The 15,605-nt window shown below is 43.7% G+C and overlaps 1 protein-coding gene across 4 annotated transcripts in view; it reads right to left on the reverse strand.

Annotated features, from left to right (window-relative positions):
* kif13a (kinesin family member 13A) overlaps positions 1 to 15,605 on the reverse strand; it is a 45,094-nt gene that overhangs the window by 21,764 nt on the left and 7,725 nt on the right. For all 4 annotated transcript variants that reach the window (XM_023331127.1, XM_014470846.2, XM_023331128.1 and 1 more), the window contains exons 3-6: positions 8,065 to 8,077; positions 5,699 to 5,759; positions 4,873 to 4,965; positions 4,162 to 4,342 (exon numbers count right to left, since the gene is read on the reverse strand). In XM_023331127.1, coding sequence (XP_023186895.1) covers positions 4,162 to 4,342; positions 4,873 to 4,965; positions 5,699 to 5,759; positions 8,065 to 8,077 — 348 coding nt within the window. The remainder of the gene's footprint in view (positions 1 to 4,161; positions 4,343 to 4,872; positions 4,966 to 5,698; positions 5,760 to 8,064; positions 8,078 to 15,605) is intronic.

Here is a 15,605-nt window from a genome sequence, read left to right on the forward strand (position 1 = left end):
CCGAATCAGCCGGCGTTCCAGCCGGCGCACCGCAGGCCGAATCAGCCGGCGTTCCAGCCGGCGCACCGCAGGCCGAATCAGCCGGCGTTCCAGCCGGCGCACCCCAGGCCGAATCAGCCGGCGTTCCAGCAGGCGCACCCCAGGCCGCCCGGAGACAGCGACGTGAGCCGCCGGTGGACCCGGCCCCTCGTCGCCTTCCGGAGCTGTCACCTCCGCGGCCGGTTCCAAGGCTTCGCTGCGGCTCGCCTCCGCGGCCGGTTCCAAGGCTTCGCTGCGGCTCGCCTCCGCGGCCGGTTCCAAGGCTTCGCTGCGGCTCGCCTCCGCGGCCGGTTCCAAGGCTTCGCTGCGGCTCGCCTCCGCGGCCGGTTCCAAGGCTTCGCTGCGGCTCGCCTCCGCGGCCGGTTCCAAGGCTTCGCTGCGGCTCGCCTCCGCGGCCGGTTCCAAGGCTTCGCTGCGGCTCGCCTACGCGGCCGGTTCCAAGGCTTCGCTCCGGCGCACCCGAGGCCGAGTCAGCCGGCGTTCCAGCCGGCGCACCCGAGGCCGAGTCAGCCGGCGTTCCAGCCGGCGCACCCGAGGCCGAGTCAGCCGGCGTTCCAGCCGGCGCACCTGAGACCGAGACTCCCTGTGTTCCTACCGAGACTCCCTGCGTTCCTCCAGAGACCCTGACCTCCAGCGTTCCTCCAGAGACCCTGACCTCCAGCGTTCCTCCAGAGACCCTGACCTCCAGCGTTCCTCCAGAGACCGAGACCCCCAGCGTTCCTCCCGAGACCGAGACCCCCAGCGTTCCTCCCGAGACCGAGACCCCCAGCGTTCCTCCCGAGACCGAGACCCCCAGCGTTCCTCCCGAGACCGAGACCCCCAGCGTTCCTCCCGAGACCGAGACCCCCAGCGTTCCTCCCGAGACCGAGACCCCCAGCGTTCCTCCCGAGACCGAGACCCCCAGCGTTCCTCCCGAGACCGAGACCCCTTGTGCTCCGACCGAGACCCCCTGTGCTCCGACCGAGACCCCCTGTGCTCCGACCGAGACCCCCTGTGCTCCACCAGAGACCCTGCCTCGGGGGGCTCGTTGTCGCCGTCTGTGGGCGGCCCCCGGGACTCATCGCCACCTCCAGCGCCGCGGACGGCCGCCGGACCGCCTCCGTGGTTCCCGCCTCCAGCGCCGCGGACGGCCGCCGGACCGCCTCCGTGGTTCCCGCCTCCAGCGCCGCGGACGGCCGCCGGACCGCCTCCGTGGTTCCCGCCTCCGGGGTTCCCGTCTCCGTGGTTCCCGCCTCCAGCGCCGCGGACGGCCGCCGGACCGCCTCCGTGGTTCCCGCCTCCAGCGCCGCGGACGGCCGCCGGACCGCCTCCGTGGTTCCCGCCTCCAGCGCCGCGGACGGCCGCCGGACCGCCTCCGTGGTTCCCGCCTCCGTGATTCCCGCCTCCAGCGCCGCGGACGGCCGCCGGACCGCCTCTGTGGTTCCCGCCTCCAGCGCCGCGGACGACCACCGGACCACCTCCGTGGTTCCCGCCTCCTTTGCCTCCGCCCACCCTGTGGGTAGTTTTTTGTTTGTTTATGGACTCTTGGCCCTTCTTGTGTTTCCGCCCACGATGGTGGGTAGTTTTTTGTTTTTCTGGACTCTGGCCCCCCGTCCAGCGCCCCTCCGCCCACCCTTGTTGTGTTTTTGTTTTTTCTGGACTCTGGCCCCCCATCCGGCGCCCCTCCGCCCACCCTTGTTGTGGTTTTTTTTTTTTGGGCGTCTGGTAGCCGCCCTTGAGGGGGGGGTACTGTCAGGATCTGTGTTTTCTGTGTTCATTTAGAGTTTTTTGTGTCCTTGCGTCTCTTCGTTGTCCTGTCCTCCCCTTGATTGTTCCCAGGTGTGTCTCGTCTCTGTGATTACCCTCCCGTGTATTTAACTCCACCTGTGTTCTTTGTTCCTCGTCGGGTCCTCGTCGAATGTGTGCTCTGTCTTCCGTGTTTCTGTCTGTTAGCGGTGGCTACCGGCGTCGAGCCCTGGCTTCAGCTCGGCCGTGCGGCCCGTTCCTAGAGTGTGTTTACCCTTCATTAAAGACATCCTTTTCATCTTACCTGGGTCTACAGCGTCTGCCTCACCAACCCTCACCACACCTTATGACACTAAAGTGTAAAATGTATAAAGTGGTGTTTTTTCTGCTGTTTTTCCCTTGTGCTGCTACTTGCTGTCTGCTAGTTGTGTACAATGAGTGAATATAGAAAATCCTTGATACATAAAGACAAAGTTACATAAAACTGTTTGGAAAAACAAACAGGCATAACCGCACTATCGCTGGATCTGCTCCATATTTATACTGTCAATGAACTGGTTCTACAATTACATGCACTAATGAATTCAAGATACATACTTCCACTGGTGATATTACCACTTCTACCAAGTGTTATATTCCCTATTGCTTCGCAATACACTAAAATCACGTGTTAAAATAAAGACTTATTTAGATAGTTCTCACATGTTTATTGGCTTTATACTAATTAAGAGAATTAAACATTATCATATTGTTATTGATAAGATATTTCTGAGCTTTCCTAGAAAGAGCCATAACCCTTAAAAAATAAAAACATGAAGCTGTATCCATTAGAATAGAGTATTCGATTGGCATCAGTATCGACTTCGAAACTTTGATGTTGTTACAAGCTTAGTATGAAGATCGGTACTCTAAGTGAAAATATAAAACAAGATTTCATTTGGTAAATGGCCTGAATTTGTATAGCTCTGTATTAAGTTCAAGGACTTCAAAACTGCTTTACATAACAATCAGTCATTCACAGATTCACACGATGATGGTCATAAGCTACATTGTAGCCGCAGCTGCCCTGGGGCGGACTGAAAGAAGCAGTGCTGCCATTCAATTGGCGCCACTGACCACCACCAACAGGATATTCGTGTGAAGTATTTTGCCAAAGGACACAACAACTAAGATGGACTGAGTTTGTGTTTGAACCAAATACCCATCATTTACAAAATGAAGTTCTGCCTTCTGAGCCACTACTGCCCAATGGGGCCATTTATTATTTAATCAACAGAGAGAATTAACTATTTAATAAACTTGCTAAATAGAGTACAGCTTTCATGTAAATACGTTTTCTCAAATGAAATTTCCAATCAAACTTGTGTTTCTTGAGCAAGGGAAGATGTTTTTAGCGTTGTTTCAGCCAGCTGAGTAGTAGTGAGCAGCACAGGATTCCAGAAACTCTGATCATTTCATCACTGATGTCTCTTTGACAGGAATTCGAACCATAGAACAGGTATGATGGAAATTTTTAACAGTTTCTAAATTTTTCCCGGTTATGACTTTCATGAATGCCTTGTCAGTAAGCATATGGCAATATGAGTATTGATCCTGTTCTACCCTTGTTAATTATTAATAAATCTGTATTATATCTGCTTTTAACCCAAGTGAAACAGATGCTCCACTGCATGGGAAACCATTCTTCTTTAACGTTCAGATATTGATACGAATCAGTAACTGAAACAGTGATCCTTGTGTCATCTTTACTAATCTGTTACTGCAGTAACCCAACAGCCTGGGTTACCCAGGCAACAGAGGACAATGGCCAACTACCAGCTTACATTAGTGCTAGAGTATGCCTCTCACTCCCAATGCTTCATGTCCAAACCACAGTAGGTAATGTTTACTTGTCAGGACAGGATCAAGGGTCACAGATTGAGCAGGAAGAAAGTGTTTTTTCAAAACCTGAATCTAGCCGCATCTTCAGACATCTGTAACAAACTAAGCAGTGAACTGCTGCTCCTACTTGGCTGTTAGCCCACAGGGTCGATCTGACATCCATTATGATCCAACATCCACGAACAGATGACCCTGAAGCATGCTCTTTCAAAGCTCACTCTTCCTCGCAGTCTGACTGCCAACCCACATCAGGCCACAGAGGCAAAGAATGCAACAGTGTCAGAGGACGATGCTAGCTGCTGTTCAGCAGGAAATGACTGGGTCAGCTTCCTACACACATTATTCTGTCAGCATCCCACCATTCAGACTAGCAGACACAACAGTGACACCAGAGCGCAGTGCCATGTTATGAATTGGAGTAAATCAACACCAGGTTTCTGGTAGCCAGCTGCTTTTCCGCCAGATCGAAAGCAGACCAAAATGTAAAACTCATTGAACTGCCAGGGCCACACTCACCCTTTGGGATCCAGCAGGTCTCGGACCTTCTCGTTGTAGATCTCCATGTAGGACACCTCCACCTTAAAAGTGTGGGCTTCGTTCTCCTCTTTGTGGACCCTCTCAAAGAGAGAGCAGCACAGTCGAGGGATTAAACCAGGCTGCTCTCCGTTTCCCATCATGGAAAAAGACTTCCCTGAACCTGGATTCATAGCAGATATTTGTAAAAAAAAAACAAAAACAAAAAAACAAGAGAAAGAGTAAGACGGAATGGTTGATGTAAAAATTCCATGCTTTTGTAGAGTTCTCAAAGTTCACTATCCTTTTTAGAAATATTTAAAGAATAAATGGAAAAGTTATCTATGATTTTATGGCTGATTGGTTGGAATTTAAATACAGAACCAGCAAAAACAGCAAAATAGATTAATGAATGGATGGATGGATGTTTCTTAAAGCTACTGTTTAAAGAAACAGTAGTTTTATTAAAACTATTTAAGAAAACACTTCTTCCCTTTTTATATGTCCTAACTGGAAAGTATTTGGTGAGGAGAAATTAATTATTATCCCTTTTTAAAAACAATTTTAAATTTTGAAGCCTATACAAAACATTGAAGAGATAAACCTGCCTGCAGCTATGGCATTCTAGATCAATTTGTTAAGTGTAAACAGAAAGCATTATCCAACAATCCAGCATGCAAAACAGCATTTCAAAAGATTTTTTTTTCTTATTACCTGTTTGTCCATAGGCAAATATGCAGGCATTGTACCCCTGGAATGCATTTTCAAGTATTCCCTCTCCAAGGCACTTGAACACCACCTCTTGACCTTTCAGAGAAAGATTCAGTCACCATGGAGATCAGGATAAACAGTCTTCACCATTATCAGGTTGCCTCACTAGTCTGCAAAACCAGTTCAGAAATGTGTATTGACAAGGTCCACAGAGCACTGAATAAGGGTCTGACAGATTCCTGTCTGGTCGTGTGGAAAATGTAAAGCTGTGCAGAGAAATCTTTCTTGTTGCTCGCTGCCGCGGACCCATTGAATGGGACAGCTGTTTAATGAGCTAAATAAAGCCTTGGCTCGGGCCCTTGAGACAGCCTTTCACTGAGCAGACTGCCCGGTCGGTTCAACACAAAGTAGACGCAAGCTTTATGTTTCTGTCTCACAATGAGAGAAGTATGGCAAAGCAAGTATTCAGAAGGATTATTATATGAAAGTTTTATGAATTTGTTTGAACATAGCACCGGTTAGGCAGCTGAAAAGCTCCTGAGAAGGCTTCATCTACAACATTAGAGGGCATGACACTCCAAGATGAGGACGTAGGTAAATGTCTTACATGCTTTTATGTTTTTTTACTTGGAAGAAAACAAGCGCCAACTAATTTTGGATAATGTATGTATCCAAAATCCAAATGATCCCATTTGTCCAAATCCTGCTAAGGCTTTGCATCCCATCAAGGCTGGAATTTCCCTGCCTATACAGTTGCAACACAAAGCTCTTCACACAGGCCTGCTTCATCATCTGAGCCCTTTTGTAGAGGGCAGGATCAGTGACTCACCGGCATATTTGGGAACGTTGGATTCATCCATGGACCAGAAACAGTGGTCAAAAGCAAACACCTGTGAAGGAGATGGAGTCAGACAATGTAAACATGGATTGTCACACCTGTCGGAGCACGCCGGGTGCAAAGAAAACCCCAAGCGCACAGAAGCGGGGATTATTGTACAGCTTTGTACAGTCAAACAGCAGGACAGGGCTTGTCTGAGAGAGTAAGATGAAACCCGAGAGGCTTTGTTTGAGGTGACATTCATCAAGGTTGGACCGTGACTGTCTGCGTTAAGCAGCAGAGAGTTCTCTCTGTTGCAGTGGAATGAATTCATAAATCAGTGTGTGCGCTTCCGAGGAAAGAATCTCAGCACCCGGTGACCCTCATCTCCAAGGAAACTGGGTCATAGCTGTTCCCGGTGCTGGAGGCTGGCTGGCTCTTGGCTTTCAGGCCCAGGTCTCTCAGCACAGACTTTAACAACAGAAAGGCCCACTATCCTCCAGGCACCTGCAGGAACACTGGGCTAATAAGGCACAGAGAGAAGGCTATCTCAGACAGAGCAGCCCCCCGCTAGTTTGCATGCAGCATATAATCATTTATGCATCTCTAATTTCATTTTGAACAGCTTTGGTGAGATGCATCTGTGTTTGTTTATGTGCCAGTTGCAGTTCAGCAGGATTTAAGTCCAGAGTGGACACTGACATGTAATGTTTTTCTTGCACTGATAAGGCTTTTCCTCGCCGATACTGATTTCGGATTTATTTTCAGGTGTGCCACATTGCAGAGAAAAATGTTTTGTCAAAGAGGTTTTGATAGCGGTGGTGTTAACATATGTTGCTAACATTAATGTGATTTGTACTAAACTCAAAATCAAGTGGAATAAAAAACATGTTGCCTGGGGTTTTGATGTGTTTGTAGACCAAAAATGGTGCCGGTCAATACTGATGCATTTAATGAACTGGAAAAAGTTAAGAGTCATTAGGATTTGATCTGTCAATAACCAATCAAAGCCCAACAAAATAAAATCTCCCTCTAATCTCTGGTGCATTTCTGACTTAATCTGCAAAAGATCAAAAGCTCCACAATTTGTGCAGATTAGACGTAAAATGTGTTACTTCTGATTTCTTTTTTGTTTCGTAGATACTGCTTGTAAAATTTTAAACTGCTCTTTTTTAAATTAAACTTTTTTAAATTAAATGTTTTCATTTTTCTAATGTGTTACATCTGGAAATTTTCTCACTAGATTTTTGGATCTATTTGCATATCAGGGAATATTTAGTTTATTTCCTTATTTTCCAAGACTCAAAAGAAAAAGAAGCTGCATACTCATCCTCAGATTGCAGAGGGCCTCCTCCCTGATCCTTAGTCTGCTGCAGTAGCACTGCCAAAACACTTTCCCTCCCAACACAAATACCACAAAATAATTGAAACTCCCTCCTAATCACCAAAAGGGCTAATGGCCAGGGAAAGTCGTGGCTGCACAGTCAGCTTGGGAATCTCTGAGATCACTGAATGCACTGAAAGCAAGACTTCCTCTTGTGACTTCAGACAAGTAAGTGGGTTCCATTCAAAGGAACAAAAGTGCCATCATTCTCAATTAGAGCTGGTTTGGAAACTGGGGCTCCAGTGCCCTCTTTTCTGTCTCCGTCCAGCCAGAGGGTGTGATTGCACAACAGATTTCTCTTGATTGGACAATTACTATTAATCAGCAGTGAAAATCATGATGATGCAAAAAAGGAAAAAGACAAATTTTTTGTCAAAAACACAAAACAAAACAAAAAACTAGTTTTCTGCGACTGCACTGAGAAATGCAGGAAGAATGATTTGAGTGTCATAACTAAGCAGACGGCCACGTGCTCATCTTAGTGGAGGGTTATTACAGGGCAGCTCAGGTTCGCATGCCCCAGAGACCATGCACGCCCACAGTCCAGTCGGGGAGGGGTGGAGGTGGGGTGTGGGGGGTGCCTGAGTGAGTGTACTGAGCACAAAGCCCGTCCCTGGTGTGTGAAACATCTCTGAGCTAGTCACTAGCATGTTGTCAGGGGGGGAGATGGGGGTGCGCTGCAACAATGCGGCATTCAATGAGCGCACACACAGCCCCAATGTCCGCACTCATCCCTCTCTCATTGTGGAGCCTTTGTGGGTGTTTGGGAGATCTCAGAGTGCTGACACATTCACACGGACATCTATCTGGCTCCTGCTCACCCACCGATCGACCAATAAAAAAACCAAACTCAATCATGTCTGTAGAAACAACGTCACAGTGAAGAATCGACCTGTGCAGGAGAAATTGTCCGGCCTTTTGGGTCTGTTACTTCTGGATGTTTTGATCTGTGAGTAACAAATGTCTGTCGAATAAATGGATAAAACATACATACCTTGGACTGTTTTCTGTTGAAGCAGAAGGTCAAATCCATCATACACAGGGGTGAGTGAGGGATAGAGCAGAAAAAAGAGACAGACAGGAAAAAGAGGTTAGAATTCACACAGGACAAATTCACTTAAAATAAATCTCTTCTCCGGTCATGAGAAAATGCTTAATTTTTATGTAAAAGACACTTTTGCTTCACGTGACATCTTTATTCTCTTGTTTTTCTCACTTCCACTAAGTAAGTGCATGGCTGGAAGGTGCTGCTGTGATTGGGTTCATAATTGGGCCAGTGGAGCGAGAGGAAGGGAAGAGATTTAAGATTCAATGTCCCACTGACTCTGTTGAATAAATAGCTCTTATTCCTGTGGACTTAACACAGAGGCCAGTTCGGGGAAGCTGCTCTCTCCACCACCAGCAACTGCCATCGAGGACAAAAGAGCCAACTATACGTCCCTATGTTTCGTAAGGTTGTCCTCTGAACAGAAGGAACTTTTTCACATTTTGCTGTTGTCACCATTAACTTAAATGTACCTCATTGGATCATTTCACTTTCACTTCAGAAAATCTGAAGTGTGGTGTTAAACTGTGAATCTTCCAGACTGCTAAGCTACAATCCTGCCAAAGAGAAGGATTCCCGTAGCACGATGCTGCCTTTGTGCCAAATAAAAAGTGCTGAATACACATACAAGATGCACTTTTCAGACTTTAGCAGTGAAAACATTTTAAAAACTATGTTTACCCTTTTTTTTAAATTTTACAATCATGCATAACTTTACGTCTGTCTATCACATGAATGGTTGTTATCTGAACTGAAGCTAAACAGCTCCTTGACTCAGGTTACAGCCCCTTGCTGTACACGGATAAATGCAACCATGCTGTGCTGTATTGTGCACAGCAGTGTATTAAAATACACCTCCACCCCTAGCGATTCAGCCGGTTCAATCCTTCTGCAGTCAGCACATCTTTCCTGCAGAACTCCTTTGGCACAGAGACAAGGGTGGGCATCAGGTTCACATGGTAACTAATGCAGGGCAGGGTGCATCAGGAAGACTCCAACTCGCCCTCACACACGCCCCTCCAGAGAGTCTCACACAAATCTGAGCTGAGTCACCGACTAGAGAGCTGCATCAGAGGATACCCACACCCATCCAAACAAGAAATGTTCTCTATTCAAATCTGTTGTTGCCATGCAAAGTGTTCTCCTCAGAGCAAAAATGATTATCTCCTTTATAGGATACATGTGAGCCTGTAGCTGTGCTTGAGCTCTTTATAATGAAGGACATGATGATTGCGAGGGGGCCGTAGTGGAAGCAGAGGGGTGGGGGCGTAAGGGTTCATAATCCAAATCTAATCCGAGACCTTTGCGTTTTGTCTCTCTTTAACACAATAATTAATTTAAGCACCTCAAGATCTTTGTCTTATAGTCTCCATCCACATGCAAGGAGTCTGTATCATTTATGGGGCAGAATCGAAGTGTCTTTAACTCTGAACTGAAATGTTATTTTTTTATTCACTTCAGAAACATTGCAAAACTTTCCTGTGACAAGGACACAAGGAAAGTTTTTAGTTATTGTGTTTGAGTTGAGCAGTGGCTGATCCAGCATCAACGGTGCCGTGCGCAACCACTCCTTCAAAGACAGGCAGTGGTGGGTGATTAAAGTCATCAAACTGAGGTAGAAGTATTTGAGCAGGAGTAGCAAATCCCTGTCACAATCCTGGGGTGTTTGGGTTTCTTAGTTTTATCTTCCAGTTCTTTGTGTAGTTGGATTTATTCTCTTAGCTCTGTGTTAGGTTTTACTTCTCTGTCTTTAATTCAACTCTCTTTGTGTTAATTAGTTTCTTCCCTTATTTCCTGCTTCCTCTCTGCCACAGCTGTTCCTCGCCACCACTAATGAGTTCACCTGGTTCCTTTGCCGTTTCCACTCCTGGCTCAGTTTTTAAGTTTTGGTTTTTTCATTGTTAAAAACTCATCATGTCATCATTTTGACTCTAATTTTGCCTTCATTTGGCTTGAACTAGAAAGCAAAAATGATATTACCATTTTGTCACCAACTTTTTACTGTTTCAACAACAAAAGATAATGTCTAATCTTATATGACTTGGCTCGTTTTCAGGGACTCCAAAACAGCCTGATTGGGATATCTTGAACAACAAGTAAAAAATGTATTATTAGTACCAATATTATTGGTACTGTCCTTAGCAGAGATAAAAAAAATAATAATAATGATCTTGCCAATGAAAAGTTGTAGGAAGTTGTATAAACAGTTTAACAACACATACTCGAGCAAAAACATGACTTAAACGAAGGAGCAATACTTTAAACAGAGGGGGATTGAGGTGCAGAAGGAAATGGGCCTTTTTACATTTCTTTGGCACTTAAAAAAGTCCTATTGCTTTTTTTTTTTTTGCTTAGTTTTAACATTATGGACAGCACATTTTACTGCTTAAATCTGTTTTTCCTGTACTGACTACTGATGACAAAGACAGTGACGAGGTCTCATATATCAATTCATACTATAGACATGAGAGGATGTCCAGGAAGAACATCAGGCTGTAATACAGATAAGCTGCAGACAGCTCAAGACCTTGAAACTACAGTCTCGTTTCCCACGGTCAGACAATGGATGAGATGTCAAAGCATAAGTCTATCAGGTAAAAATAAACCGGCTCAGTAATTCACAAAAACAAAATGCTGCCCAACAAAGAAATACTAAGAGGGAGGGAAATTTATAGAAACCACATATAAAATGAAAAATGGGACTAAAACACACATGTGTGAAACTTTATGAATAAACCGCTCAGCATCTGCAGCAGAAAACGAGCCGCCACAGTGTTGCTGCTGCAGTCCGTCGCCTCCTGCTCATTGTTTAATCTGTTGAGTGTACATTTAATGTCTCCAGCTCTGGTATGCCTGGAATGCTCCGCGTGACAATGGGAGGAACAAGATTTATTTAAGATGTTAGAATATAACTTCCTGAGACATTCTCATTTTTATTCCAACAAAAGACTTCTTCTAAAACTCAAGTGTTCATCTAAACTGCCTCCCTCTCCTTATCAAAACACGAAAACCTCCCCCCCTCCCAGTAAGGTAAAGCACATAAGGCTCCAGTTCTCCCACTCTGCTGTGGAAATAAGCTCCCTAATCCCCCCCAAAAGCCGAGTGCTCCTCCGAATCCGTGCAAGCTTTAGCACAGTCTGTCTCCTGTCAGAGATTCTTCCCTAAAATTGGGATTTTCAGGTAATTATACTCGTATCTAAAAGAGCACTTTCAGGTGAAGATTCTGACTTCATGTTACTATAAAAAACAAGTGTTTCACCGCATATTCTAACTATATTTTCACTGTTTTGTACATGAATCTGATTATCAGTCAGTGAGTCTACTGTACCCCACTGGTCTCTATTATTATTCCAGCATGCATGTCACATTAGATGCTGAGAGCTTATTAAAGACACAGTTTTGGCTCTATTAATGTACATGTTTGGCCCAGAAGTGCCAGATAGCATCAGATTCGTACCCCACCGGAGGCAGACGCGCTCAGCTGCTGCTTCAGCTTTATCAGAGGATGCCTGAGGCCGGGACTCCCATGAGGTCTGTGTGGTCTGCAGGGAGAGCTCCAGGTAAGTTACCTGATGCTGAGACAGTTCATAGAAACTAACTAAGTGAAAAATTGTCTTTCATAATTTTTTCTTTTTTATCTAACTTGATAAACATCCATGAAGACAGGAGGATGTTTCAGAGTTCTCTGGTTGTTAAAAGCAAACTGGACACTCTTTTATGTCTTCTTAATTTAGCTTTTTGTTTCAGATATTTCAAATATGTGTTTTATGCTAAGGCAACTTTTACATTAGCTTTTATCCTGGCTAATCCTGGCTAATTCATTAGATTAAGGATTATTTAGACTTATATGAGTATAATTTTTGTTTTTAATTAATAAGGTCAACATTATCATTATATTGACAATAGTAGTTCTGTTAATTAATATTTGTTGCTTAAATAGAAAGATTTAAATTGTAAAATGCACCCTGAAAAAAATGACTTTTTTTTTATTTCAACCAGTTTTGGGTTTTCACTGAGTAAGATCCCTGTAAAATATATTAAATCTCTGTGGATGACTACATACACTCCGATCACACAGAACATGTTTTGGAATGTTTTTTTTAATTATTATTATTATTATTATTTCATTTGAGCATTTGTATGAAGAGCAGAGCTGCAGCAGAGGAACCCCCGCACACTGCCCTAGTGGCTACAGAGTTGGATTAAGGCCACTGGGTTATTATGCCACTGAAAACTGCACTCTTCAAGCTCAGCAGGCAACAAACCAGATTAATCTACTGTATCATCTGACTACTGAGCCATCTATCCATGCAAAACAAAAAATTACAATGCAAGGCTGAGCTCAGATGTATTAGACAAAGCAAACAGTTTGCATGTTTTTGCAAATCATTTGATTTAAACCACTATCTATAAACACCCTGCAAGCAGGACAATTAAAAACAGCGATTATTATCCATTTTAAAATGTATGTAAATAAATAAAGAAAAAGTTATGTTTATCTAATGTTCTATATTTTAGGAAGATTTCTACTTCTGTCTGAAGAGAATACCTAATCATCCCAGTAGAAAATGCAGATTATCTTCTCCTGTGCAAATGCACACATCTACAGTGTGAGATATTTTACCGCCACTCCCCGTCACATACTTGTGCCCCTCCTCTTGGTCTATTCTTGCAGCTACCCCCACCCTTCCACCCTTTTAACCTCCCTTGACCCCCAACTATGGATTATTCCCAGCATAAGCAGCCAACAAGCTTTGAGACAATGACTTTTCAAACAGCAGTGCAGTGGAAACCTCTCAGGAGTTTAACATCAGAGCTATAGGACTGTGCACTGGGCGGCTATGAGCTAACATTTAAAATAAGCTTTCAGTGTTTTATGGGACACTTGAGTTTCCAATAGAGGTCATCCTGCTGCACACACAGCAGGCAGTGTTACAGTAGAGGCAGACAGAATCTGTCCATTGACCATTTAGTCTGGTTCCATGTAAAGTTACGAACTAAAGCAAAGCTATTGTATTTATCAGGAACTGTGATTTTAAAGTAAACAGGACAAGTGTTTGCAGTCAGACATGTCTGTGAAGAATGTTTGGAAATGCTTTCAACACAACGCTGAAGGAAGTTAGTGGACTAATGACAAAAACAGGCAGAGGGAGCTCGATCCCGCCACACAAACAATTTCTGGAACCTCTTCCTTACACGCCTCTCACTTGGGAGGCTTCCTCTGCTAAAACGAACTCTTAAGCTTTATTACATAACACACCTAGTGTCAATGTTAAATATCTAGAAGTCTTTAACAAAACAAAATATGTAAAATTAATTCATCATCTATATGATTCTTGATTTTTTAAAAAACCCATTAAAAAACAGAACCACATTTGTTTATTTAGATATTTATAGAATGTTATCTATCAAATATCTAATGAATTCACAAATGTTAAGTGAAACTTTTCTTATCAGTGTTTCATGGTAAACTGGAACAATACTGCATCAACATCATGCTTATATGAAGCAAAGCTACTTTAAAGCAATCATAGTTTCGTATGACCAGGTTGTTTCTGGATAACAGATTTTCAGTTTTCTTTGAGATCTAAATGGGCAATTGAAGTAATGAATCTCACGTTTAAAAAAGTAAAGTAAAAGAAATGTACTTTGACATGGACAGACGTTTTGAAACAGAAAACATAGGAATAAGAATTATCCTCCTTTAGTCATCAAAGCATATGTTCTGAACATTTATAGTTTTGCCAAACCTAGAAAATGAATTAAAGCACATTAAATTTGTTGTTGGATGCACAAAAATGGTCTGAACCCTACTAGAAATGGATAACTTGGATTTTTCTTCCATCCATAACAGCTTCCACCACTAAGTGTTATTGTTAGCACAACCCATTAGCACTCCAGTATGGTGTGATTACTTAATTGGATTAGTTGATTTCTAGCTGGCTGTTCATGCCAGTCAAGATGAAAATGGGCAAATTCCGGTCAACAAATGATTTTTCAGTACATTTCTAATAAATGCTAAAAGGGTTAGTTCAGATTTTTTGAAGAAAGGTGAAGTGACATTGGTTGAACCTGCTGATGCGAGGAACCTGAGGATTTGCTAAATATGATGATGTTCTAAAGCATTAATTAAACCGATGACAGCTCCTTAATTCTGTAGAGAAGCTAGAGAGATTCAGGAGGTCTAAACATGTAGCAAAGCATCAAACTCATCTTAACTAATATTTTGCATGTCACACATTTAAGATTTGCATAGTAACCAAAACTAAGCATCAGATTAGACAATATTTACAGGCATAAAAGTTATATTATTTCCCCTGAAATGTAGAACAGATGTAACACGTAACAAATTAAAAATACAGTATGCCAGTAAAATCAAGAGTACAGCATTCTAAACAACATTTTTGGCTCTGTCATAACTAATTCAGGATTTTTGAAGCAAAGGAGAGCTTAGACTGTTCTAAAAGCTAAAATTAGTTTCTTATGCAAATATTTGAAGTGGCTTGAGGGATATCACTCTTTGGGTCATCAACAAACCCCCAGGAGCCTCTTGTATTTTCTGTCTGCTGTCTCTAAGCAACGGCAGTAAACATGGAGGAGACACACAGCCTACCAGCCTCATGAGTCAAAGTTCCAATATGAAAGCCAAACTGTGCATTTTGAAAAACAGGCTAAATGAAAAAGCACTGCCACGAGCAGCACACATGATAATCATGCCATCATCAGCATGGGGCCTCCAAGTTTCCATAACAAATGTTCACAATGTGGCATACGATGGAGGAAGGCTCTAATTTAATCCGCTCCGCCATTTTCTGACACCGCAGTGACAAGTCGGGTCAGCAGGCTGAGGTCCACGTCAGTGTGCATTCAAACACAGAGCATAAAACAGACCACGTGTGCTCCAAACGTCTTAAAAGGTCTGAAAGGCAGCACATCAGCTGAGGAGACGTGAAGTTCATCGAAATGTTTCACTGAGATTTGATTTCTTCCAGGGGAAGGGAAGTGACACTTTTACCGCCGGGACACACCTCCTGTGACGTTTTCTGTCGGCTGAATGCCACTCATTTGAATAGACCTGGCATGCTGCTGCTGACAACAAAATCCAGAGTAAGCTGGCTCACTGAGGGCAAAACAAAACACAAGTCATGAGCCTGAACATATTAAAGAAACTAAGCAAATACTTAAGACAACCTTAAATTAAAGCTTTAAAATGTTATTGGCATTTATTCCCCTTAGTGTGACTAAATTAAAATGAAAACTAAATGCTAATTTGTAAACTTCAAAAAGGCCTCATCACAAAGAATCATGCAAGAAAACCATTATGGAAGAATTGTCTGAATGCGGATTTTTACATACGCTGCTGCCCCTCCATATAAGAGGCCACATCTGACATTAATGAGGTGCAGGCTTAACAAAGAGGGAGGGCGCCATCTTTTCTCAATTCCGCATCAAGACATAAACAATATCCCACCCTCTAAATAAACCAGTGA

Source organism: Xiphophorus maculatus, chromosome 3 (genome assembly GCF_002775205.1).
Source record: "Xiphophorus maculatus strain JP 163 A chromosome 3, X_maculatus-5.0-male, whole genome shotgun sequence".
NCBI lineage: Eukaryota > Metazoa > Chordata > Actinopteri > Cyprinodontiformes > Poeciliidae > Xiphophorus > Xiphophorus maculatus.